At 42.7% G+C, this 27,085-nt stretch overlaps 2 protein-coding genes across 2 annotated transcripts in view; one reads left to right on the top strand and one right to left on the bottom strand.

Moving 5' to 3' along the window:
* Window positions 1-15,009: 15,009 nt before the first annotated feature.
* IRF7 (interferon regulatory factor 7) overlaps window positions 15,010-27,085 on the bottom strand; it is a 46,454-nt gene continuing 34,378 nt past the window's right edge. The window contains exon 12 of the mRNA XM_066610679.1: window positions 15,010-15,290. Within this exon, the coding sequence (XP_066466776.1) occupies window positions 15,234-15,290 (57 nt within the window). The 3' untranslated portion in view covers window positions 15,010-15,233. The remainder of the gene's footprint in view (window positions 15,291-27,085) is intronic.
* LOC136635508 (uncharacterized) lies at window positions 16,265-25,983 on the top strand. Its single transcript, XM_066610701.1, has 7 exons — window positions 16,265-16,380; window positions 19,040-19,521; window positions 20,228-20,385; window positions 22,617-22,776; window positions 23,522-23,592; window positions 24,063-24,163; window positions 25,824-25,983. Exons 2-7 carry the CDS (start codon window positions 19,061-19,063, stop codon window positions 25,839-25,841), a joined length of 969 nt encoding a protein of 322 aa, XP_066466798.1. The 5' UTR covers window positions 16,265-16,380; window positions 19,040-19,060; the 3' UTR covers window positions 25,842-25,983.

Raw genomic sequence — 27,085 nt, 5'->3', positions numbered from 1 at the left:
CACCCTGAACCATGACCTGTGTTTTCTTCAGGCTGATTGTCAGTCCAAAATCTTGGCAGGCCTTGCTAAAACGATCCATGAGCTGCTGGAGATCTTTGGCAGAGTGGGTAGTGATAGCTGCATCGTCGGCAAAGAGGAAGTCACGCAGACATTTCAGCTGGACTTTGGACTTTGCTCTCAGTCTGGAGAGGTTGGAGAGCTTTCCATCTGATCTGGTCCGGAGATAGATGCCTTCTGTTGTAGTTCCAAAGGCCTGCTTCAGCAGGACAGCGAAGAAGATCCCAAACAAGGTTGGTGCAAGAACACAGCCCTGCTTCACGCCGCTTCGGATCATCAGACACTACATCAGACACTACAGATTGAAGTATTCTATTCATAGCTATCCATAAGTAAAGTACAATCAAGCTATTGACACATTTTGTAGTCCTTCTGGTTCCTAATAGGATTTGTGTTGGTGGTGATGATGATTTTGACAGTCTGGCGAAGGGGATATGGGGGCATACTGGGTAATCCACTGGGAATCTGTAATCGAAAAAATGTTAAGAACTCCTGCTGAATTCTGTTCAGAAAAGGGTTGAATACTATCTCCTAAATCATCTTAACAACCTAGCAACAGTATCTGTGCCTTAATCAGCTTGAGCCTCTGTTATAAAAGGCTTTTATCCATGCACAGTATGTTGCTTATATGGTATGCTGTTGAGGAACCAAGTGAATGGAAGCCTTTACCACAAGCCTGACAGGCATGGAAGAACTGTAGATACTAGTCTAGAAGGTGAGAAATTTTACCAAAAATATCCAGAATAGGCAATCTCCTGGTCCTATCTGTGAGTCATTCAGGGTCAGGGCAGTTCAGGGATGTTGCAGCAGTCAGGAGAAGCCTGAGGAGTGGCAGGCAGGGGTTCAGCTCCAGCTGGCGATGCTTTGCCTTGCCCACCAGCTCTCTGTTGCAGGGAGATGCTTTGCCAGCATGCGACTGGCAAGACAGTCAGGCAAGCTGCTGCTGGGGCTTAAAGCCTACCAGCTACAAAGTCAGTACAACTACAGATTGGAAAAATTCCCCTCTCTTCCTCTGGGCTGTTCAATTACACAGAAGGGGGGAATGGCATCCAATACTGCATAAGCACCTTGTTAATGTCTTCAAAACAGTGGCACGGTTCAGATTCTTTCCCCCTATCTATCAGGCTCCAGGGCAAGCTACAGCTCTTCCTCACAAGCATCTTTACCTACCTTTTACACCCCTGACTCTGAGGGTCATGGAACATTCCCATGATTTTGGGCTGAAAACCTGCGCTTGTCTTATCTGTGATTGCCTTATAGGAGAGTATCTATGGTAACTAAGACAGCTATACTCTGCCAGAACAGAGCATAGAAAAGCCCTCTTTTTATTTTACCCCTAGGCCACTTCCACCATTTAAGGTGCCTTCCTGTTGGTTATGAAAGGATGTGATAGCTACCAAGTTGTTTGTTTGTTTTGTACTCTGCCTTTCTCCCCAAAAGTGGCTAACAATCAATAGATAAAAGTACAAAAAATACAAATAAAACTAAAAAAATAATAAACAGTATAGACCAGTGGTTCCCAAAGTGGTGGGTTGCGACCCAACAGTTTGTGTAAAGGGTCCCCTGTCCCTTTAAGGGGAGGGGGAGAGGGAAGTGAGCCCCAGGGTCATGTCCCTCCATTTTGCAGGAGGTGCTTCGTGTCCACTTTTAGTTAATGTTCCAAGCCTCAGGAAGCACTGTAGAGGGCTGTGCAGAGTTCCCCGTACCTGCTGCAGCCCTATGTACATAAAGTAAGTGAAAGCACCCTCTCGTAATGACACGATCCTGGGGATTGTGTCACTGCCCTAGCCCCTCCCCCACAAAGACTTACTGAGGGAGTAAAGCTCCCTCAAAGTTTGAGAAACACTGGTATAGACAATAAAAATAATCAGTATAAAACACTTTAGTGTTTTATAAATCACTTTAGTGGTGATGTAATGAAGTGTTTCTTAAACTGTGGGTCGGGACCCATTAGTTGGGTCATGAGCCAATTTCAGGTGGGTCCCCATTCATTTCAATATTTTAATTTCAATATATTAGACTTGATGCTACCATTATGTGTGACTGCATTTGGGGAAATGTTACACATCTGTACTTTTAACAATGATAGTAAATGGCACTTACTCTGGGTAAGTGTAGGTAGGATTGCAGCCTAGGATTGTAAAAAATTTTCCTGCTTGATGATGTCACTTCTGGTCATGACATCACTTCCGGTGGGTCCTGACAGATTCTCATTCTAGAAAGTGCTAAATGTGTGAGAACCACTGGCTCAGAGCTTTCACCCTGTTGAGTACTGAGCACCCAATTCTTCCTTTTCCAATCTGTTGTGTATGAGTGTGATATTTTGAAATTGCCTGGAGGACTTTTCAGAGACAATTGAGGAAACGAAAGCAGATGAATGTAGCAGAAAGACACAGCTGCAGCTTGCCATATAGGGAGCACCAGATGAAAAGCATGGCCCTGCTTGGATTTAGTGAGTACTCCTGGTCTTTTATTCCCCTCTTAATTGCTGCTGCTTTGAAAGAGGAAGAAAAAAAAAGGATTGCTGTGTTCTTGCTAACCTTTCTCCAATACAAGGGGATAAAGAAATGATGCTTTAATTTTGCTTTCTGAATGTTTGAGATTTTTGTGCTTTTCTGAACTGTTCTATGTCATATGCAGCACAAGTTAGCAGAAGTCTGATCTGTTCCAGATTTAGTACAGCCCTCTCTGTAATGTGCTACTCTGACACTTGCTGGGAGACCGCATAGAGGATCATTTGTCTGCAATATGAAGGGATACAGTCCTATCATCTTGGTCTACCATCTCCTATGAGTTGTAGAACTCTGTTTAGTGGTTCTGTGTCCCTTTTTAGAGATCTCGTAGCTAGGATTGAGGGAATTTTAAAAGGAAGAATAGTTTCTCATACAGGGATCTTTCTCCTAAGTTTGAGTTTGTTTCTCATCTGCAGTGGAACCTATTATAATTTCTACATCTACCTGCCTCTTGTTCCTTCCCACTCATTCTTTCTCAGGTAGCTTGCAACAGTTGACTGTTAACAAAGCCAGCTTGGCAAGTGTCTTGCAGGGCACAATCCTAACAAGGTCTACTCAGAAATAAGTCCTATTTTGTTCAATGGGGCTTACTCTCAGGAAAGTGTGGTTGGGATTGCAGCCACAGTTTCCTGTTTCCAAATAATTAGCACTTACTAATAGAATGCAAATTGTAGACTCATACTTTCCATGAGTTACTGAAGTCTCTCCTACAAATTTAGCAGAATGGGGTGGCACAATTGTATCTATCAGGTTAGGCTCTAGGTGGAAGAAGTCACTTTTTTAACGCTCCAGAATTAAAAACATAGACCCAGAAACCTGCCCAAAGCATTGAGGAGGGAGGCAGCCATAGGCACCATTCTCTTGCATGAGGAATGCATAACAATTTCTGTACCAAATTTCAGCTTCAGTCCTATGCACCTTTACTTGGGTGTAAGCCCCACTGAACAAAAAGGGAATTGCTTCCAGGTAAACCTGCATAGGTTTGTACCACTAATGTTTGTACTGCTAAACACTAGGATGATGCTGTCATTCATTCAGTGTGGTTTTATGGATTATTTTATGTGTAGTTTTGTGTGTATGTTCAATATTGCTTCTGTGCTTTACTGTCATCTCTCCCACACATACACCTCTTCTTTATGGGGCAAATCAGAGGAAACACCAAATACAGTTTTGATACTGGAAGTTCTAAGAACAAAAATATTACCAAATTCCACCATGATCTTCCATTTTGTTTCATTTGATTTTAAACCAGTCATTACATAACTATATCCGGGCTGCTAGACTGAACCAGTTCCTTCTTGAGTGACTCTGCAACATGTATCTGTTTTTCTTTTTTAGAAAGTACTTGGTACATCCCAGGGGGAATTGAATGGAAAACTTTGAACCCCGCTATCAAATGAACTGCTCAAGGCCTCTTGTGATATACAATCAGAATGACACACTTGACAATTTTGAAAAGTTATTTGGAGGCTGACTGGGGAGGGGGTGCTTGATGGTTTCTCTCAGATGGCTTTGTTTGAATGAGTGGTGGCCATAGCCACAGTCCTGCTACCCAGGAAAGCCTCTACCAGGATCTGGTTTGGGTGTAAGTAAAGAATTGAAAGGGTAAGAATAAGGGGTGGGGAGGTGGGAAGAGAAATGAGACATGGCTATGCAAGAGAAAATGGGGAGATTACGCAATGTGAACAAAAAACACAGAAAGGAGTAGTGGAGAGCTGGAAGTGGAGTCCTTGCAAACGGAATAACCCGCAAGTCTTGCTGAAAGCAACCAATATAGCATTTATTTTCTGGCTGTTGGAACCAGCCCAGGCAGATGACCTCCCTCGACTCATGGCTGCTTGGGAGGAGAAGAGGGATTTTTCTTGAAGCCATTTCTGTGCAATGTTGCATATAAACAATAGGGACCAAATGTGCACACCTGTGGCCTGGGTTAAGCAGTTGCATGCGACTGGGCTAGGAACCCAGGAAACCCAGTAGGTCCATCGTGCCTGTCTAGCCACCTGCTTTGGCTACTCTTGGAGAAGGGAGAGAGGAAGAAAACATGGGGAAGTGAAAAGTGAGCAATCCTTTTGTCTGGGTTTGCCTTGCAGAGTCATGGACCTCGAAATTTTTACCACAGGCACTTGTGTCCACATAAGGACATGCTGCCTATCCTTGGAGGGAGGGTGGCAAAGAGCATTCAGACAGTATGTAGGTTGGTAGAGGAGCAAGAGTGGTGGGTGGAGCTGCTCCTGGAAGGGAACTCCTCTGTCTTAGGGCAAAAGTGAAAAGTAGTGCTGCTGCTAGACCTTGATTGTGTCTTTTCTCTGGTTTGTGTCATCGCCACTGTAAACACTTGGAAATTAAGGTTAGTACTGTGAGTGGATACAGAGCACCCCTACCAAGTGTTAGATGGAAACAGTTATGCATCTACTTTATATTAAGTAACTGGTATCATCCTGAACTGTTAGGGAGAATTTTGCCACAAATTAAGTGCAGGTATGCTGTAAAAATCCGCCTGGCCATTCAAAAACATTGAAATAATATCTATAGCTTGTTCAGAGAAGAAGTGGTCCTCATCTTACCATGTGTGCAAGTTTTGAAACTACATAAAAGACAGAGAGATTTGGCATTGCTATTTCTCTGCTTTTTATTTTCCTATAGAGTCCCTGCCTGAACTCAATGTTTCTTTCCAATGAAGTCGTTTATTTGTAAATTATGCTGAGAGAATTTGAAATGGTTATAGAAAGCACAGTCATACAACAATCACCTTGAGCAGAGCTACTCTCACACACCAGGAGATGTTCTTTTTTGTCCATTGGCTGAAATCCTTTGTGTCTTCTTAATTATTAATAACAGTGTCTCGTGCCATCTGTTTACCAGGTCAAAAGCAAGATGGCTGCTCAACTGAGGTGACCCTCTCCACTTTTCGGCTCCGAGTGCTTCCACCTGAAGTTTTGCAAAACAACAACATAGAAAGCTTGAATTTGGACCGGAACAAACTGAAGCATCTGACAGGCATTTCAAGGCTTTGCAATCTGAAAAAACTGGTTTTGTCTAAAAATGATATAACAGACTTCCCAGAGGAAATCAGGAATTTGGTCCATCTGGAGAAGCTAGAACTCAATCAGAACCAAATCAAAGTCATTCCAGAAAGCGTCTTTTCTTGCATTTCCAAGTTAAAACATCTCAAGCTGAATAACAACCGCCTGGATCGCCTTCCCAAGGACTTGGCAGCCTGCAGTGACAGTCTCCAGTACCTCAACCTGTCCAACAACTGCTTCCAAACTGTCCCTTCGGTGGTCTTGGAGCTTAAAAAATTACAGGAGTTTTATATACAGAACAATCTGCTGCACCAGCTTCCTGTGGAGTTATTCAAAGAACTGCCACTGAAAATGTTCAAGGTAAATGAGAACCCACTGAGGGAGCCTCCCTTTGAAGTTTGTGCAGGAGGCATCAGGCAAATCATAAGCTACTTCAACCAGCTGCAGAACTGCCAAGCTGAAGAGGACCGGAGAGTAAAGACTATGTTCCTGGGGACGACCTTAGCCGGGAAGTCTACCATTTGCAAGAGCCTGAAGCAGAGGCAAGTAGTTTGCATGTCGGAGGACGAGCGGACTGTTGGGATTGAGATCAGTGAGTTCCATCTCCAAGGCTTCACCTTTCTCTTTTGGGACTTTGCTGGCCAGTTGGAATACTACATGACTCACCACATGTTCATCACCCCACAAGCACTTGTCATCTTGGTGGTTAACTTTCAGCAGTAAGTGTCATCCAGTTGATCTTATTTGATGATATTGCCAAAGGCCAGCAGCGCTTCTCAGGCCCATTGCTTTTGATTTGAGACTGACACTGGTGCGTCACTTTCCCATTGAAACAAAGTTTTTTTAAAAAACTTTGGTTAAGTTGGCATTTTTGTTATGAGCTTATAGATTTTGCCTTATAACAAAAACTAGTTACTGTTTTTCTAATAGCTTACTTCTGTTTGATAGGCATGAAGGCTGCAGTATGGTACATTTTTATCTTAGGGGGAGCCCCATGACACCCAGTGAGATTTCCTGCCAAGTAAATATGCATAGAAGCAAGCTGCGTGTGTACCAACTTAATGCATTGCATGATTAGCCTAGGGAGTTCGCTGTCGGAGGATATTTTGACAGGCTTCTAAGAACCTCAGAAACAGCTGTTTGGCCCCAAAACAGCAGAGGGTGGTTTCTTTGCTTGTCCCCTTCTTGCACCTCCTTCCCCAGGTTTGTTGCTTGCTTCAGCAGGTTATGTGAGAATCTGCCTGCGTCAGGTTCTTGTCTTCTGTTTATTGAGCTATCAGTCAAATACATTAACCAAGTCAGAACAGGACAGGTATTTGTCTTGGCTCCAATTTAGAATAAAACGTTGCCTCTGAGCATGGGCAAAATGCATTTTCTCACCCAGGGCCTAGGAGAAGGGGGTAAATTTGTACCTGGGCCCAGGGTCTGAAAGGGGGCCCGGAAGCTAGAGGAGGGGGCCTGGAGCCATACAGTTTCCTTGGAGCTCAGCAGACTGCTGCACGGGAGACAGGACGCTCCGACCAACTGGACGCCAAGTCCCCGAAGGCAAAGCAGCAGGCTACAGCCTACTGGGCCTGTGCTGCCTCCTCCGAGCTTAGCGGTGGCACACGGGCTTGCCTCATGCAGGAGCACCGCTGCCTTGCCTCGTGGAACTCGGGCAGCCAATGCCAGCACTCAGCAGCAGGCTCCATGAACTGCGATGAACTGGCCTCCAACTCCCACAAGGCAAAGCGGCAGTGACACCTACTGGGCTTGGGCACTAGTACACGAGGCAAACCTGTGCTCCGAGCGTAAGAGAGGGGCTGAGATCTGTTCTTGTGGCCTGCTGGCATCCTAAATATTCCCTCAACATTTTCAACGTCTAAAAAAAAATGTTGTGACTTTTCTTCTCTTCAGTCTGGTCTGTCTCTAAAATGTCTTATTCTCATAAATCAGGAGCCCAGAAAAGAAAAGACAAAAAAGAACGAGATGAAACTCATAGAAGGGGTCAACAAACACTATTTCAGTTTGGGTTAGGTGCAGCTTCGCATTCACAGAGTTCTCCATTGAGCTCACCTGTAGAATTGGAACAAGAAGAAGATGTTGAAAGCCTTATCCCCAAACAAGCAGCAATTGATTTGGGAGCTTCTGCACAGAGTTTTAATAAAGAGGCAAATGCAAAAAATGAAAATGCAACAGACATACAGATGCATGTGAAAGAGAATTTGGAAGGAGAGAGGAGTGATCATAATGCAGGCCTTGACATTGGATATATCACAACTGAGTTTCCACCTCAAAAGAAAATAGAAAAGTATGTTATGAATCGTCACATCCCTGTGCCTAAAATATTCCCAAAAGATACCTGTAATACAGTTTCCCCAGAAAGCATACTGAAATATCAAAGCACTAATGGAGAAGTACATTCAAGAGACTGGCTTGTTTGGAGTCAACAGAAACAAGCTTTATATTGCTTCGCGTGTAGATTATTTTGGCACAAGACAGTCAAGACTAGCACTTCTGCTGCACAGAAGTCTGCACTGGTATCTGCTGAAGGCTGGGGTTTGAATGTAAAGTGGCAGGAATTTTCCTACAGGATCCCAAAAGGCAATAGCCACAGAGAATGTTACCTAGCTTGGCGAGAACTGGCAAGGCTGGAACAGGAGCTGACATAATCTTACAAGCATCAGTCGAAACTGAAGCTGCAAAATGGTATAACCTCTTAAAGTGTATAATAGATGTTGTACTCGTCTTGGGAGAACATGGTCTACCATTTACTGGTTCATCCCAACAAATTGGTGATCCAGACAATGGAAACTTTTTAGGACTCATTTAACTGCTCTCCAGGTGGGACCCCATCCTTCAGGAACACGTACTACATGTGTAGGAATCACAGAAAAGGGCTTCAAGTTCATTGACTCACAAAATGAGTTTATTGCAGAATGCTCAAATCTTGTGAAACCACATTTTGCTTGAGAGGCAATCTGCAAAGTACTTTGCAGTAATAGTAGATTCCACACCAGATTCCTCCCATACTGAACAAACAACATTTCTTTTGAGATATGTACTTTTAAAAGAAATGCAGTGAGATTCAAGAAAGATTTCTTACATTTGCAGATTGTAGCAACAAAAGGGGAAGAGATTGCTCAGTTGATAACTGATACATTGAAAGAACATGGTATTCCTCTCAGTGATTGCAGAGCTCAAGCCTATGATAATGAGGCTAATATGACCAGAAAGTACAGTGGTGCACAAGCAAAAATACTAGAATAGTGTTCTATAGCAATTTTTTCACCTTGTGGTTGTCATACATTCAACTTACATGGAAATGATGCTGCTGAATGCCTACCTGAAGCAATAACCTTCTCTGGAACAAATCAAACTGTGTACCACCTATTCAGTTCCAGTCTTAAGAGGTGGGAATTACTACAAAACAGTATTGGGTATGTCTGAAACAAGATGGTCTGATCACATTGAATGTGTACAACTTTTTTGCAGCTCACTTGCCTGGCATTAAATTAGCACTGAAAGACCTTCTAGAACTGAATTTGACAACAAAAGCAAGAAATGAAGTCACTGGAGCTTTAGTATACATGACATCGTTTGCACGTGTGTTAATGCCAGCCTTGTGGTACAAAATATTAGCTGCCACAGATATTTGCAACAGGGTCATCCAAGCTAGAGATGCCACACTGGATGTTGAAGTAGCAAACATAGACACGCTTATCACAGATATAAAAGAACTTCGAAACAACTGGAAATGCATATGGAATGAAGCCAAATTGGTTGCATCAAATGTAAATATAGAAATAACACTCTCCCACAGAGGTGATAGAGCTAGGCGCAAGACGGCAAAGTCGCATGATGACAATACACCTGATGCTTACTTGGAGGAAATGAATGACCCATAGATGATACTCCAGAAGAGGCCTATTTCAGAAAGTGTGCGTTTTATTTTTGTATTCATGTTATAGCAGGATTAACCATCCGCTTCAATGCTGATAAGCAGTTGGCAGAAAAATTTGATTTCTTGTGGCACTATCTCTCCATGTCTGCATGTGATGTGGAGAGAGAGGTTTTATCTTTGTCAGAACAATATCCTGCTGACCTTAATAGTGATGACTTTGGAAAAGAAATGGAGCATTTACGATCACTGCATAAAGCAAATTTTGGAACTGCACAATTAAAACCATTAGATCTGTTGAACTTGTGAACAGAGTACAGGCTAGGTGACCTGTTTCCAAATGTTTGAATTAGTTTAAGAATATTGTTAACAATTCCAGCAACAGTAGCTTCTGCAGAGTGGTCATTTAGCAAACTAAAGCTAATTAAAAATTATTTAAGATCTACAATGTCTCAGGAACGTCTTGTGGATTTGGCCAGGTTAAGTATCGAATCAAGCGTTGCCAGAACAATTAATTTCAATGTTGTGATTCAAAACTTTTCACAGAAAAAGGCCAGGAAAGCTCTTTTTGCTAAGTAAATACTAAAACTACAATTCTATACACGCGTTCCTGGGAGTAAGCCTTATTGAACACAATGAGGTTTACTTCCGAGTAGACATGAATAGGATTGCACTGTAAGATTCTTAATAATAGTTATGTCTTCTGATGATCATATCTGCATATTAATATAAAATGTTTCAAGGTGAATTCTGTCTCCTTATCTGTATTGTTCTTTCTCATCTGCATTATAGCGTAAACAGATATGTTCAAATCAAATGTGCTTTCTTATCATCTTTTATTTATTTATTTATTTATATTAATTATATCCATCAACCCCCGTCACTTCCCTCCCCCCTCATTGACCCCTCCTCCTTTGAGAAGGAGCACAAAATAAACTTTGTACCCCCTGCCAAAATTCCTCTCAGAGGCCCTGTTCTCACTAGTCAGTAAAGCTATAGTTCTCCTGTTGCCGTGGTGTTGTGGACAAATGCTATGCCATTGCTAATCATTTAGTTATCCCTTTAATGGATATTTTCTCTAGTGGTGCACCTCACTTCCCCATCTGCAAAATGAGAACAGTAGCATTTCCCAACTGCAGAGATTATGCTCCTGTCCTTAATATCAGTAAGAAATTTGCTTTGTGTGAGCTGCCATTATTAGAGACGGTTGGAAGGTCATCTGGAGTACTTTCATTGGGATTAGTTTGCTTATCCCTATCATGCCAGCCAGGGCAACTGTCTGAGGCTCTGACTGCCCTGGAGTCAGCCCCTCTCTCTCTCTCTCCCCCACTCCCAGGTACCAGCTCAGCAATGATTCTTTTAAGGAGCGTGTTGGATTTTGGATCAACAACCTCTTTATGCGAGTGCCAAACTCTGTTGTCCTCCCTGTTGGAACCCATATAGATGCCTGTAGTGATGAAGAGGTTGAAATAAAGAAACAGGACATCATGTGCAAGATCCAGGCCATGCTGGAGGAGCGCAAGACCAACTTATCCCACTTCATTGCCAACTTGGAGGACAATGAAGAATCTGAGTTTTATGTAGACCAGTGCAATAAACTGAAAGAAATGGAAAGCTGCAGTCTAAAGGTGAGGTGTATGGTGAGGTAGTTTGTGTATATAGAGGGCTCAAGGCATTATACAATGTGATCAGAACTTGAAAAAGTGCACGCTCCTTCCTTACTTCCTGCTGTGTTTCAGTGTTCCGCTTTTGTGGCAGGTTCCCCATTTGTCGAGTTGCAGCTTTTATTTCTTCAACAGAAAGGGAGTGAGTTGACAGGCATTGCTTTGCCCCTGTTCCTTGTTCTGTTGTAGTGATCACATCTCCATCATCATTGCAATAGTTAATTATTGGGCTCAATCTCCTACCCATAAGGGTCCCATTCTCATAAATCACCATCATCTGTCACTACACAAGCTATTTAGTGTAAGAGGCACTTTTTCAAGTGGGTTCTCCTCTTTGATTTAGCAGAGGGAGAGTAACTGGCCCTCTTTACCCCAGCAGTGTCTTTTCTAGTGGCTATCTGCTGGTATTCTTTTGCATCTTTTTAGATTGTGAGCCCTTTTGGGACAGGGAGCCATTAGTTATTTGATTTTTCTTTGTAAACCGCTTTGGGAACTTTTTGTTGAAAAGCGGTATATAAATACTGTTAATGTTAATAATAGTGTATGGAAGTTCCAATTTCTCTTTTAAAGCCCTAATCTGGCCTCACAATATGTGCAGTCCAGTCTATTTTGAGATTTCCCTTATTCTAGGGCAGTGTTTCTCAACCAGTGGTACAGGTGCCACCAGTGGTACTTGAAGTGGTGTCTGGTGGTACACACGCAGGACCTCTGGAACCTGCCGTCTGGAGGTGAGACCAGCAATGCGACTTGACACACAGCAGTAGGAGGCTCTACTTGGTGGGCAGAACTCCAAGGCACGCTTTTCCGTGCTCGACAAAGCCCTCCTGTCCACCCTGAGCCTCTTAATGATGATTATCATTTCACATCTGGCCTCCCAACCTATACGTAGATGTCATCACCAGCTACTTCCAATAGGTGAACCATGCAAAGTGGTACAGTGGAGGGCAAATGTTGAGAAACTCGGTTCTAAGGTGATTTTTCATTCACATGCCCCTAAGGAAGCTTCTGCCATTCATCTGCTTACACTGTAAGCCTTACAGAGATAGAATTACAAACTTGAACTCCTTTTTAGGACCACTGTGGGCCAGGTGGATATATCTTTTGGGGACTACAGGCTGGATGATTTCAGGTGGCAGGCCAGATCAGGCTGTGGGCCATACGCTGCCTATCCCTGTATTACAGTAAAGCATCATAATATTGATTTTCCATCCTCATCTAGACATCTACTCCCTGCCTCAGATCCCAATGCAGTTTTCACACATCCTGCCACTAGGACACTGTGGAAACAGGGCCCCTAAGCAGTCTTCTGTTAACACCTGTTTTACCTCATAAGAAGCCTGACTCCTTGAACCCTACACATCTACATCCTCTTTTCCAGGCTTCACACTTGCTATTCCTGCCTTTCTGTACTGAGGTGGACTGTCTATCCCATTTAGCCATATCCTTCCCTCTGCCCATGGGTGGGGAAGGGGGCAAAGCTCAACTCCTTCCTTACATCATCCCCTTCTATTCAGCCAGAATGTTCTACCCTTTGCCTTTCCTTTTTTAGCTATCTATTGCCAATGTATCTTGACGCTGCTTTTTTCGTGGCAATATATCTTGGCAATGTATCTCTATGCCTTCCATTATCTGTATTGGAGACCATTCCTCCCAATTCTTCTCTACCTGCATTCAGTTGGCAACCTTCAGTCTCGAAAGACTATGGTATCGCGCTCTGAAAGGTGGTTCTGGAACAGCGTCTAGTGTGGCTGAAAAGGCCGATTCGGGAGTGACAATCCCTTCCACACTGGGAGCAAGTGCAGTCTGTCCCTGGCCTGTCTCCCTGGCTATGGGCCTTCCTTCTTTGCCTCTTAGCCTCAGACTGTTGGCCAAGTGTCTCTTCAAACTGGGAAAGGCCATGTTGCACAGCCTGCCTCCAAGCGGGCCGCTCAGAGGCCAGGGTTTCCCACTTGTTGAGGTCCACTCCTAAGGCCTTCAGATCCCTCTTGCAGATGTCCTTGTATCGCAGCTGTGGTCTACCTGTAGGGCGCTTTCCTTGCACGAGTTCTCCATAGAGGAGATCCTTTGGGATCCGGCCATCATCCATTCTCACGACATGACCGAGCCAACGCAAGCGTCTCTGTTTCAGTAGTGCATACATGCTAGGGATTCCAGCACGTTCCAGGACTGTGTTGTTTGGAACTTTGTCCTGCCAGGTGATGCCGAGAATACGTCGGAGGCAGCGCATGTGGAAAGCATTCAGTTTCCTCTCCTGTTGTGAGTGAAGAGTCCATGACTCGCTGCAGTACAGAAGTGTACTCAGGACGCATACCTGCATTATGTCGTGTCAGAGGCCCTTCCTACTCCCTGTGAGAAGCTACCTTTCACTTACTGGCCCTCTCATTAATTAACCTCAATTGAGCCACTTGCACATTAAAATTCACCAGTTGGTTGGGTGACCCCCCCCCCCCGCCATTTTAGACAACTAGTGATATGAAAAGTTGGAGGCAGTATCTCAGTTACTCTGTAGCCCAGTCTATATTGTCCACTGTACTGGCACTGGCTCCTTCCACCATTTGAGGCATCCTTTTCCATGTTTCCCCTGGATTAGCAGTCATAATTATGGCTTGTTTCTTCAACATCTTTAACCCCAATTCCTATTCCAATCGAAGGAGCATTTTAAATGCATTATTTTGTCCTTGTGCTATAGCTCTGGACACATCTGAATGCAGACAATAGAGAACACACGTAGAACAACTGATTCAGCTCTTCTCACAAACGTTCTGCTGTTGTACTGTGTGAGCCCTTTATCTCACGATGCAAGTATTTAGAAAACAATTCTGCTTTCAAGATTTACTTATTTTTCCTCCCCTTCTGCCCATCTTGGAACAAAACTAGAATTTGATTTGTAAGTGTTCACCTCTCTATTGCATTGCCTACGGATTGATTGCGGTGATGTCCAGTTGTTTTGAATGGATTCAGATGAATTGGTGCAATTATAATGAGGATGGTTATGCAACTAGTGGAATGACTTTAGGTGGGGTCATGGTGATTGTTTAAATGTTCTAAATGCTCATGGCCATGTGCAGACTTCCAATTGGCCATACCTCTGAGAGCAGAATCAACTTCTTTTAGATAAATGTATAATTTACATCTGTTGCTTGCTTCTAAACTATTTAGAGTCTGGGATGTGTGTGTGTGTTTACCTGCTCCAGATTTTAGACCTTATTCCAGTCAATTGCATGGATTATCGAGACATCAAAAATCTAGAAGACACAATTTTGAAGCATGTCAAAAATGAAGCAATATTCCCTAATGTCATCCAAGTGCTCCCCTCCATCTACAAACAAGTAGAAGCTGCAATTGTGGATATGGTGCAAAAAAATGACAAGATGGCAGAGCATGGTAAATAAACACGACCACTTACAATTTTACAGCTTCCCCACTGCCTACTCCCTTCCTTGTTCAAGCAAGATCTTAGCCCTGGAACACACGACATCATAACAGAACAAAGTGTTTCTGAACATATGCAGAGGGTCTGTCATTAGTCAGGTAGTACCCATAGCTAGCTCAGATTAATGTGAGTTTTCAGCCTGGCTTGTGAACCAGACACAGCACCAAGCTTAGGTTTGCTACTACCTCCACTCGCTGCCTCAGCTATAATGGCTCCCATCCAATGCCTTTGTCCTTCCACTACCTCAGTTTCTCTTCCTTCCAGAGTGCTTTCAATTTCTGCTTCACATTCTCCCTAACCTTGTTTTCCAACTGTCGTTCACCTGTGTTTATCTCTCAAGCATGTGCCTGCCGTGGTTTGCTTGCCATTGAACTCAGTAGGTGCATACCTTCACATCATAAACTTATATCCAGTTTGATGCTAGTGTGGCATTTAGTTTAGCCACATTCAGGGAGACATCGTTCCTAAAAGAAATCTAAGGGTTGGATCCAAATGCTTGTTGCATGGGTACTGCCTCCTGCTCGCACAAGAGGAGATGGGACATCATTTGTAGCAATTTTCCCTTCCATCTCTTCCCAGTTCCCAAGAATTGGGGACAATCAGGAACAAGTTAGTGTGTAGCATTGCTGCTGGAGAGAAGTAGATCTGTGATTGTTCCCTCCCCTATTTGGATTTTCCTTGGCTCAGAATAATTCCATTACTCCCAGGTTGCTTTTCCTCCTGAAAGGTAAAAGATAAAGACCCTTTTAATTACTTGGGAGAAACGAAGTCATTCTCAAGTCCCTATTCAGGGACACGGGAAGCTGTCTTAAACTGAGTTAGATCATTGGTTCACTGAGCTCAGAACTGTTGACACTGGCTGGCTATAGGGCTCTCCAGGGTTTCAGACACACAAGATGTTAAAAACCATCCAAAAGTTGGAAAGCCCTTCCCCATCACAGACAGCAAACACCTGTCAGCTCCCTGCCCTTATTCATTCTGACACATTTTGACAGTGATACTTGACTACTGAGAGACAATACTCCACTGCCCCATAGGGAGAAAAAGTCCACAACTGTGAGACTGCAGTGAAGAAGTAATATCAACATTTTAATACAGGGGAGCATTTCTTTATGTTTCACATTCTCCTGTTAGTTATAGCAACCAAAGTAGTTTTAGAACTGCGGGAGAGCTTGCATAGATTGGTATGCGATTACCTGTCCTGTTTAGGGTTCATCCTGATTTCTCTCCCATTTGAAAGCATTTTTCCATCATTTAAATCAGCCATTTTCAACCACTGTGCCGTGGCACACATGGTCTCCAGGTGTGCCGTGGAAATTTGGGAGAGTGTCATTTATCAATAGGGCCATTGGGGGATGTGAGCCCCCATTTGACAGCACAGTGTTCCTTGTCAATTGTCAAAAAGCCGATGGTGGGCCTTGACCATTTTAGCGCCTTGCCAATGTGCAGCAAGATGAAAAAGGTTGAAAATCACTGATTTAAATCGTGACTCTAAGCACACTTATTTAGAAGGCAGTCATTGTGTTTGATCACCCATCATAGAACATCTGCTTAGGATTTCTGCCTAGATTGAATCTCTTGCTTGCAGCAGTTACCAGAGTCCTGTTCTGATTCTCCAGGTATGATGGATCTTGGTCTCTTACACAGTGAACTTTCCTGCAAAGATCACCTGACCCACCTAGATAGAGAACTTCTATGGGATATCTTGAGATACCTCCACCGCATTGGACTAATTGTGTGGTATGAAGAAGTCAAGCAGCTCAAAAACATTGTATTTTTACGTCCAGCCATTCTGATCACCGTATTGAAAGTGAGTACCGGGTATCCTCCTTTCACTGTGCTTATTATAAAGATCATAAATACTTATACTTACTTACTAGACCTTTATCAGCATAGAATAAATACATACATATTCATAGTATAAAGAAAAAAAAATCACCTTATGGGAGGCTAAAGCAAATCGTAAAGGTCATAAATCTGTTGCACAAGAGGTCGTCTGAAAGGCATCCCAGTCATGACCATCTTGTAAAAATGAGCCCATTTGGAGTCCGAAATGGAATCTGAATTTGTCACATTCCTCAGCAATTTATTCACATTAACTGTTTTTAAAATGTTAATTTTTATGTCTCTGTGATTTGCAGAAAATGTGAAAATATACAGTATGTATATTATACAGTATGTCTAAAGACTCAGAAATCAGTTTATGTCTTGGCCCAGTCTTCCAGTGGTAATAGATTGAGACTTTTCCGCATAATTTCTTGGTCTTTCTTTTAAATGTTGAACTTTAGGGGATGGGACAATTTCTTTCAGTGGTAGAGCACATGGTTTGTATATAGAAGGTTCTCGGTTCGGTCCCGGACATCTCCAGGTAGGGTAGCAGATTTCAGAATGGTATGCCATTCAGAACAGAAGCTATAATTTTGTTTTTTGTTCAAAAGTGATGTTTTCCTCCTATTGTACAGCCCTGACTTGGTACAGTATTCTCCATTCTACAAGTCCTGATGTCTTTCCATAAGTTTATTCCTAATACATTACTGAGCTAGCTCTGTGACCAGCAGCAAGAGCCAAGTTCACCTCAAAAGGGGCAAGTTCTCCATCTTGCTACTTGCAACTCTTTTGGTGTCACTGTATTAAGTCCCCTATAAATGCAGTATCTTGATCTCAGGAAGAAAAACTCTTCGCTTCATGGAGTTTCTCTGCTCTCCCACTAACCTGCTCTAGTTTAAACCTGGTGACCTTAATTTGGGAGAGTATCCATGTTGCTTTGGAATGCAAGGGCTCAGAAGGGGGGGGTTCCCTCAAACCAATGTTAATTCCTATTGAGATGTGTGGAGATTGCACTGCTGCCTTCCTGAACCAAGCAGCAGAATGTCTCTACAATGTTTCAAGACGCCTGGTTTCCCCTGGGATAATTACGATCTCCTGACTGTATTCTAGCATCAACTGAGACGACATGAAATTTCTGCCTGCGTGAGAACTTTTGGAAAAAAGATTGCAAATAGACTGTTAAACATAGCAGAGAACAGATTTTTCTTTTATTTAGAACAAGGCTTAGTGGAGTCATATACACAGAGGCCAAAGCAGTATTATCATTATCATGCAGGTGATGTAGCAGGACTCAGCAGCTACTGAATAGAAGCAGTTACCGTTTTTCAACACTCAGTGCTAAAACTAAACTTAGATTCTGAACTTAGATTCAGATTCTAAACTTAGAATCCTATCTTTTGGTCCCATTCAAGGCAGCTTATAAAAATATTAAAGGGAATCAGCATCAATGGTGAAATTAATAAAAGCACAGTGATAAATTTAAAAAAAAATTGGAGTCAGCATGGTATAGCAAAACAAAACCCCATGTGAATGAGATTGAGGTGGAACAAGGATGTCTTAACTTTCTACCTAAAAGCTAACATTGAGGGGCTGACCAATGTTTACAGGACAGGGAGTTCTACAATCTGGATGCTGCCACTGAAAAGACCCTGCCCTATGCCCCAGCCAGCCAGACCTCTGATAGCAAAAGAATATGGAGTCTATTGCTCTCAGATGGAGGGCAATAGACAGTCTACTGTACTAGAAGTTGGTTCTTCAAATATCCAGATTCAAGCCATTTAAGACCTCATAGGTAGTGATAAACCCTTTGACTTTTGCCCAGAACCAAACTGACAGCCAGTGTAGGTGGAACAATACATTCCCAAAAAAACCCCAGATACAATCAAGGCAGCTGCTTTTTGTATCAGTTGACGTATCTAGACAGTCTTCAAGGCAAGCCCCATAAATAACACATTAAAATAATTTAACCTTGGCCTGAATTGGACCAATAATCATGGCCAGATCTGCCTTCTCCAAAAAAAGAGCACAGCTTGCACAGTAGCTGAAACTAAGCAACAGCACCCCTGATCACAACCACTGCCTAGTTCTCCAGGAATGAAGCCTGATCCAGGAGCACTTCCAAGTTGCAGAGGAGGAGAGCAACCCCATCTAGAATAGACTGAACACCTGATTCCAGATTGGCTTTCCTACTGACCAATGGCAGCCCCTTAGTCTTGCCAAGATTCCAGTTCGTTAGCCCAACTCATTCAGAATATCCACAGCCTCCCTGGATTCAGATGGGCAGAACAGACACAGTTGGGTGTCGTCAGCATATTGATGACATCACACTCCAAATACATGGGCATGCTCCCCCAGCAGTTTGATGCAGATATTAGATATCATGGACAAGATGGAACCGTCAGACTCCCATAGGCCAATGGCCAAGGGACCTAGAAATCCTCTATCACTATCTTTTGGAGCCCAGGTAGGAGCAGAATGATTAAAAAAAGCAGTGTCATTTTGATTGCAAGCCATGTTGCTTTCTTTATAATAACTACAGCATGTACTAAAAGGCAGTGATGGACCTGTGAACCTGGCCAGATGGGTATGTTTAGGACTGCACTTTAATGCTTTTTAAAAAAAAAAAGTTTCTGCCCTACCAGACCCTTGTTCGGTGTGGCCTGATGCAGCAGTTGAAGAGCATCACTGTGGACATCTTGGTAGGAGAACATGCAACCATCCGAGACCAGACCAACTGGGTGTGGACATTTAAATCAAAGGCCATGCTGAGCCAGAAAGCCATAAGAGCCTTGCTTAAGCACCAGCTTTATTTGGATGGCATGAGGGACATTTTCGAGGAAATGGTGGGCAGCAGATCCCGGAAGGGCAAACTGTTCTGCCTTTTGGAACATTTTGAGATCTGTCTGGAGGTCAGAAATACAGAGGGACTGAATCCAAGAGCCAGAGTGTTTGTGCCTGGACAACCCTGGGAAACTGTGCAAGGCTGTGAGGAGGTTCATTACTTATTTCCCACATACCTTAATCAGAGTGAGGAGGTTTCAGCAACGTGGGGAGGAGATCAAGCAGAAGACCTTCATATCCGTTTGTACTTTTCCCCTGAGATCCCAGAGGGTTTCTTCCAAAGGTAACAAAGCTTAGTCTGAGAGCATATGATACGGTCACCTTGCTGAAACTAAGCAAGTCTAGGTCTTGTCTGGACAAGAGAACAGCTGGAAACCCCATCTACACTGCCTAAAGTTCCACAATGGAAGAAAGGCAGACTATAAATGTAACAAATAGCTAGAGCCAGAGCATGAAGGCCATGTGATGTAACTTGGCCCTCCACATGGCAAGTTTCTGCAAGTATATTACTCTTTTAAACGGAGAATGCAATAATAAAAATTGGTTAATTGTATGTAGGGATTACCCCCCCATCCCTGTGCTGCCACATTAAGGCCCTGAGGATGCTGTGTGCCTTCTTTTCCTGTGTGTGCAACAGATACTTTTAAGTACAAGATCTGGGTATATGTAGTGGGAAAGGGTTGTGTGTGCAGGTGGGGTGATAGTTATGAGAAATGCATACCTCTGTATCAGAGCATACCTAAGTGATGGATGACCCAAATAGATCACGTGGTAGGCAGGATGAGATTATGTCATGTCCCCAACATGAAGAGATCTAACACCAGCATGACCTTTCAAAAGAACACAGAGCTAGCTCTAAGTGGTTGTTTTTACAAGGAGGGGCTTGTGGTCAAACAGAAACCATAACACTGGAAAAATATATGGAATACAAAACAAAACCATCACCACCCATGATCTGTGACACTGCCTGCTGTTTCTCTCTTTTCAAGGCTCATGGTGAAAGCTTGCTCCTTCTTCTCAACCCACTGGGTTGCAAAAGCAGAATGTCTGCTCATATGTAGTGGTAAACCTTTACTGATCAAAGCAAACAACCAAAAAGGATATAGCTACATTGAACTCAGGTGCAGAAAGCCACTGGAGAGGGCAGGTAAAGCTAAGAACCATCTTGATTTGTTCACTAGGAGAAATTGTCTTTGTTTTTCTTTCATCCTTTTCTGTGCTATTGAATTCTGCATTTTCTATTTGCTCTGAAAAGAGCAGGATTATTGGTACATAGTACTGTATAGCCTCAAATAATCCAGCATTTGGAGACACAGGCATACATGGTGTTAAAATGCCATGAAGCTACACAGATGACACAAATCATATCTAGAGCTGTTCCACCACAACAGATATGTATCTCACCATCCACAATATGAATTGCTTTTATACCAGTCTGTCATGACAACTGTGCTGAGAATTGTGTCTTAGATTCATTATCTTTTTTCTCCACTTAACATAATTAGTTACAATGTTTGCTGGAGAGAGGGAATGGCTATTAAATTGGTTTAATGCAGTGCTTCCAAAACTTACCCAGCCAGTGACACCAACACTTCCCTAGCCCTTGGAACGCAGAAGTGAATGGTGATGATGTGTTTCATGTTACACAATGACATCACCACCATTCACTTCCAGATTCAGAGGCCTGCAGCAACCCCACGAACACAAGGCTGTGGGTGGTAGGGCTTTTCTAAGCGCACAAACACCATGTGCAGGAGCTCTTCCTGCCACGCTGAGTGTCCTGCCGCCATTTGCAGGGTTGCATAGTGGTATCCCTGCTGGGCAATGGACATCCTATGATGTCCCAGTGAATGCCTCACGACACCCCAGGGTGTTGCCATGCAGTTTGGGAACCTCTGTTTAATGCAGTGGTTCCCAATCTTTAGGACCCTGCAGACCACTGAAGCAAAAATTGGAATCATCGTGGACTGCAATCTCCCCACCCCCACACACAAAAAATACAATTAAGCTTGTAATAATTAAAAGATTTATTAGAAATTTATTATAGAGAAGATTTGCAGGTTGCTGCTTTAGTTGTCGGCTACAGCTAGGGACACTCCGTTCTCCTCCCTTTCTAGTTGTCCATAGAAAAGAGTCTCCTGAGTGAGCTCTCCGCCACAGACTACTAGATAGGGTGGAGAATGGACTGCCCACAGCTGCAGCTGACACTTCAGTGATGGCTGTGGGTTGTCTGTGGGGAAGTGCTCACTCAGTGATACTTTAAAACTGATCAAAGGCAATTTTTTTTCCTGAGACCTAACAGACCACTTCTAAGGATCTCATGGACCACAGGTTGGGAACCAGTGGTTTAATGTAATGTAAAGACACCCAAGTAATTTTTCTTGTAGGAACTATATGTTGTAAATATGTTTTATATATTAAACTCACACAGAGGATGAACAATGAAGATGTACACTAGACTACCACAGTAATTGAGGATTATATGTTTATAATTTAACATAACACAGCACATGCAATCTGATATACAGAAAGACCTTGACTTTCATCACTTTGCTCTTTCAGTCATTTTCAGATATAACCACATTTCAAATTTTGTTCACATGCTTTCCTCTTTCATCCAATTTCATCCACTCTTCCACATTATTATTATTATTTTAATTCATATCCCGCCTTTTTGCCCCATGGGCACACAAGGCAGCTTACAACAATTAAAAATACAAGAATAGCAATTAAAAACAATAATTAAAACAGTTACACATAATTAAAAAATTACACATAATTAAAAAAACAAACATTATGTTTGTTATTCTTTTAGTTCTATTTATTTAGGTTTAGCCTTATTTGTGTGTATTACGTTTTTTGCCAGCCAAAATAAATTTGCAGATTAAATAAGGTTCTGCTTTGACATTCATTTGTTTTTTACTTTTGTCCATGCTTTGTCAAAAGTAATGGACAAAAGCCAAAAGTGCAAGGCATTGTTGCACCTGATATGCACTTGATTATATATATAAGTAAAACTATATGAGGAATTTAAAGGGATTGGAAAAAGTGAATTACATCCTAAATGGCATCTTTGGGCAATGTTTCATTGGTTGCTAAGTCATTTTCTTTCCTTTTGGGGCCACAAAAATGGGATAGTCTGAATAGTACAATTTTAGTGGGAACATAAAGATGACATTTAACTGTTTTCAGTTTATTAAATACATTATAAGCATGTAATTTAGAATCATAAGAATTCAGTAAAGATACTGAAAAAGTTTTGACTGTGACTTAACTGTCAATTTGTGTTGCTCTCTTGCATGTAAGATCTGTAGACAGCAGTGTGTTTGATTGCTCGTACTGTCCTGTAGCTACTGCCCTTTCTGTTGTTTTCTGAAGGATTCCAGGTAGCGTGGGATTTCATTATGACAATAGTCTCTATCAACTGTAAACTCTTGGAAGAGTGGCCTGGTCTCCATCTGTGCATAAAGTCACCTTGTCGGACAGCTGGATGTCCTGCAGAGTTTGTCTGGCCAGATGTGGATGATAAGAGCACTGTGTATGTATCATTAAGTTACTGTCTTAGATTAATTTTTAGTATGTAGTCTTCCAGTGTTTCCACAGCAAAACCTTCCTTCAGTATATGATTTAAATTACAGCTATAACAGCCATGACCCTTATACTATGGGTCAAATTTTACCCAAGCCAGCCCTCTACCTCTAGTCAGATCTTTGTTTCCAAGGGTTTTGGAGGCATTGGGGATGAAAGTGGGTGGGAAAGTTCAGTACTATTCATGTTGTTTTGGATTCAGTTTCTATATTTTTGAAGGCCAAGAGACTCCAACAGAACTCTGATTTGGTCAAGAACTTATTTGCTCTGCATTCATATTACTTTATCTTAAGTGTGTGTGTGTGGGGGGGAGGGGGGTTACATTCATACAATGAAGTCTGAGACTAAGTTATAGACTGAGAAATATTGAGCTTCAAGGCTGATTTGGGGATTCAAACCTATGCAAGACCAACATTTAATACAAAATATGTGTATATGATTATGCATATGTGCATAATTTCTGATGAGTTTGTGCCAAGAGCTGCAACAGAAAAAACTAGTGAATGACTGATGACACCTATCAATAAACAATCAGCCCAGACCCCAGTTCTCCCAGATGGCAACAGCCTGCTAAGGTCTGAATATTATATTTCAGGTATCCTTGTTTTTCCATATTTAAAGCTTCGGGGTTTAAAAAAAAAAACATAGGGCTGCAAGTTTATTTAAAGATACCTTTGTGCTTTCTACCCACATAGGACAAAAGAAGAAATTAAAACCTGTGGGATTTGTGCTTATCGCTTTAAAACAGAACTCCTGTTACCCAAAGGTGAAGCTGTGGCTTTTTATTTCTTTTTAATTGCAGATGCAATACAAGAACAAAACAGGTCTTTTTATTAATGGGGAACATTGTTTCTGCTGTTTAGCCTATAAGTGAGTGATGTATAAAGCAATAAGCCTGTTGGTATCAGTGCATTTAGCTCTGTATTAGAGCATGACTACAGTGCAGTCACTATGAACAACGCTTATTCTACTAGCCCAGTGCATTTGTAGGGGTTAAACAGAACTGTGCAGGGGGAGGTTAGGGGCCAGGAGGCACTTTCTGACCTCACTCTTGTGCACTGAACCACTTCCCCTGCTGCTCACAATGAGGAATTATGTGCCTACAGGCACAGTTGTGCTTCTGTTACCCTTTCAGTCATGAGCTGTACAGTACTAACATTTGAAAATAGAGTAGACGGAGAGTTTTAAAAAACTGTATTAACATCTGCTTAGAGAGTGTTTCTGCTATTGTTTTAGTCCCAACCGAACCAGACATCCTCCAGCCCCCTGCACACTATTATGTCACCAGCTATGGAAACGCAACATTCGGATGCAGCACAGTCCATGTGGAGACACAGGTATTTTACTAGCTCTTTCAATTGTGTGCTTTAGAACAGCTAATGTTTTGTCAGGTCATCAACAGTATGTACAAATAACCCCTTTGCCGTATAGAGCATTCTCTTTGAACAGGGCACCTTTATGCCCTTCTTCCATGGTAGAAAACACATGGGATTCCTAGGAGGTGGCTACCTTGTCCAGATAGGCCCTGCTTTGCTTAAATAAGCTGGCTGCATCATGTGCCTTCAGACCATTTTGACCCCTCTGTCAAAGCCAGTTCAGATGTTTCATCATGCATGAGCTGCTTGCCCTCATCAAGACTTTCCATACTCCCACCAACCACTTTCAGAAGTGTCAGTCTGCTGTCCTACTCCTGTAAGAGCTCTATTCCTCATATATCAGAAATGAGCCATACTGTAGCCCCAATCTGTAAAACACAGATGATTTTTAAGGAGACCTGTGTACACTGCCCTGTAGTGAAATCTGGCAGAGCTTACCTCGCAGCTGCAGTAGTGCTAGACTGAAGGAATTACAATGGAGGCTTCAGCCATACTAGTGAGGCACACGCCAAAAGAAGAATTTTAAAGGGACTGGTGCCTGACTGCATCATCAACCCAAAGTGCCAGGCCTGCTGCAGAAAATTACAGTGAGCCCTCCTTAGGGGTGGGCTTGGCTTTTGTTGATTTGAGTATCCACAGGTGCTGAGCCCATGGGTGAAGGGCCTCAGAACACCTTCTGGTCACATCCAGGAGACCTTCTGAGTAGCCTGGGAGGACACATAAGAACATAAGAACATAAGAACAGCCCCACTGGATCAGGCCATAGGCCCATCTAGTCCAGCTTCCTGTATCTCACAGCGGCCCACCAAATGCCCCAGGGAGCACACCAGATAACAAGAGACCTCGTCCTGGTGCTCTCCCCTACATCTGGCATTCTGACTTAACCCATTCCTAAAATCAGGAGGTTGCGCATACACATCATGGCTTGTACCCCATAATGGATTTTTCCTCCAGAAACTCGTCCAATCCCCTTTTAAAGGCGTCTAGGCTAGACGCCAGCACCACATCCTGTGGCAAGGAGTTCCACAGACTGACCACGCGCTGAGTAAAGAAATATTTTCTTTTGTCTGTCCTAACCCGCCCAACACTCAATTTTAGTGGATGTCCCCTGGTTCTGGTATTATGTGAGAGTGTAAAGAGCATCTCCCTATCCACTCTGTCCATCCCCTGCATAATTTTGTATGTCTCAATCATGTCCCCCCTCAAGCGTCTCTTTTCTAGGCTGAAGAGGCCCAAACGCCGTAGCCTTTCCTCATAAGGAAGGTGCCCCAGCCCCGTAATCAGCTTAGTCGCTCTCTTTTGCACCTTTTCCTGCAAGCAGGTCACACCTGACCACAGGAGGGTGTAGTCTCCCTGTAAGTATTTGCAGCACTGCACCAGCACCCCCCCCAATTTAATTATCCACAGAATGTGGTAGCCATGGGAGGGAAGTATCCTGGAATGGAGCCTGAGGGCCCACTGTAGTTGTGTTTCACACCTATTGAAATCAATAAGAGTTGGGTTTAGGCACAGCTAAGAAAATCCAGGATGAATCATTTAGCCGTTTGATATTTGTGCCCTTTTGTTGTTCCTGTTAACAATGGCCATGTTGTAGTTATTCTTTTGACCTATTTTGTTGCAGAACATCCTGGATAAATGACAGCAGCAACATTAGTCTCTGGTCAGAATCAAAATATTTCCTAAGGAGGAATGAGTGTGATTAAATGCTATATACATTTTAAGACCATACTGAACAGTTCAAATCCAACAATTGTGCTCAATGTTCTAATAAATGGACACATCCTACCCATTGTGGCATACCAATTTATTTGCACAGATACAGGGTGACCAGATGTCTTTACTGTCTTCACAAGGCACCCCAAAATGTAGAACATGACAAAAGTTGAAAACACTTGTATATTGATTTCATGTGGTTGAATTAACCCTATATTAAATTTAAAACTATATTACATATAATTTATTACAAGGCTATGTGCTGCCTGCTGGGGCTTGCTCACAGAGAAAAGGAGAACATTTAAGTTCTTTTCCAGGACAGGAGGCTAAAAAAAAAAAAAAAAAGGATATGTCCTGGAAAAGGAGGATGTCTGGTTACTTGCACAGATATGAAGTAGTGCACATACATCCAAGGTATAGTTCAGCAAGCTTCCAGCATTACAGAAGCATTTAGTAATCTCTCATTATGTAGCATTTACACACATGAGTGCCCCCAAAAAGACCACCATCTAAATTCAGAACTGTGGTATCCCAAACACATTTAACTATTTACAACCCACCTTCAGGGTCCTGCCTTCCATAACTTAAGACATACTCCAATACCTAAGTTCACAATAAAAGCAAACAGCAGACAAATCCATGACTGACAAAAAACAGCCCATTAACTCTTATGGCTTGCTTAAGAGGGTTGAGGAAAGAATTCTGGAGTTGCAGCACCACTGCTGGGAGAGCCCTGATACTGCTAAGTGAATCAGCATTATATCCAAATAGCCCCTGGATAGGCCTGAATGGATACAGACAATCTTTCAGGTAAGTGGGACCCAGGCTGTGCAAGGTTTTTCCGGTCAATATTATCACTTATGCAAAGTTAAGCCCAGAAATGCAACAGATAGAGGACTGGCATCACCCAACCATACTGCCTGGCCCCCCATATCTGTAAATCTATATTTTGCATATTTGGGCCATCTCTGAAGGCAGCCCTGCATTTTCTACCCTGCTCTTTCTTCAGAGGTTCACCAGGGCAGCTTACAGTAAATATTTAAAATCAGACAGTACAATTAAGATCTGACTGTTTTATACAATATCATAAAGTCATAACCCTCACTATCAAAACAAGTTTCACCAGCAATTCCACCAGCTCTCAAATGCCTAAGACAATGGTCTCCAGTT

This window comes from Tiliqua scincoides, chromosome 1, assembly GCF_035046505.1.
Source record: "Tiliqua scincoides isolate rTilSci1 chromosome 1, rTilSci1.hap2, whole genome shotgun sequence".
Taxonomy (NCBI): Eukaryota; Metazoa; Chordata; class Lepidosauria; order Squamata; family Scincidae; genus Tiliqua; species Tiliqua scincoides.
Note: the sequence above shows the minus strand (reverse complement) of the source record. Positions and strands in the feature narration are given on the sequence as shown.

Coding starts and splice junctions, on each gene's coding strand:
- LOC136635508 (XM_066610701.1), top strand. CDS start 19,061: ATGCAGCAGTTGAAGAGCATCACTGTGGACATCTTGGTAGGAGAACAT. Junction 19,522..20,227: donor CCAGAGGGTTTCTTCCAAAG/GTAACAAAGCTT, acceptor TCTCTTTTCAAG/GCTCATGGTGAAAGCTTGCT. Junction 20,386..22,616: donor AAAGCCACTGGAGAGGGCAG/GTAAAGCTAAGA, acceptor TGTTTTCTGAAG/GATTCCAGGTAGCGTGGGAT.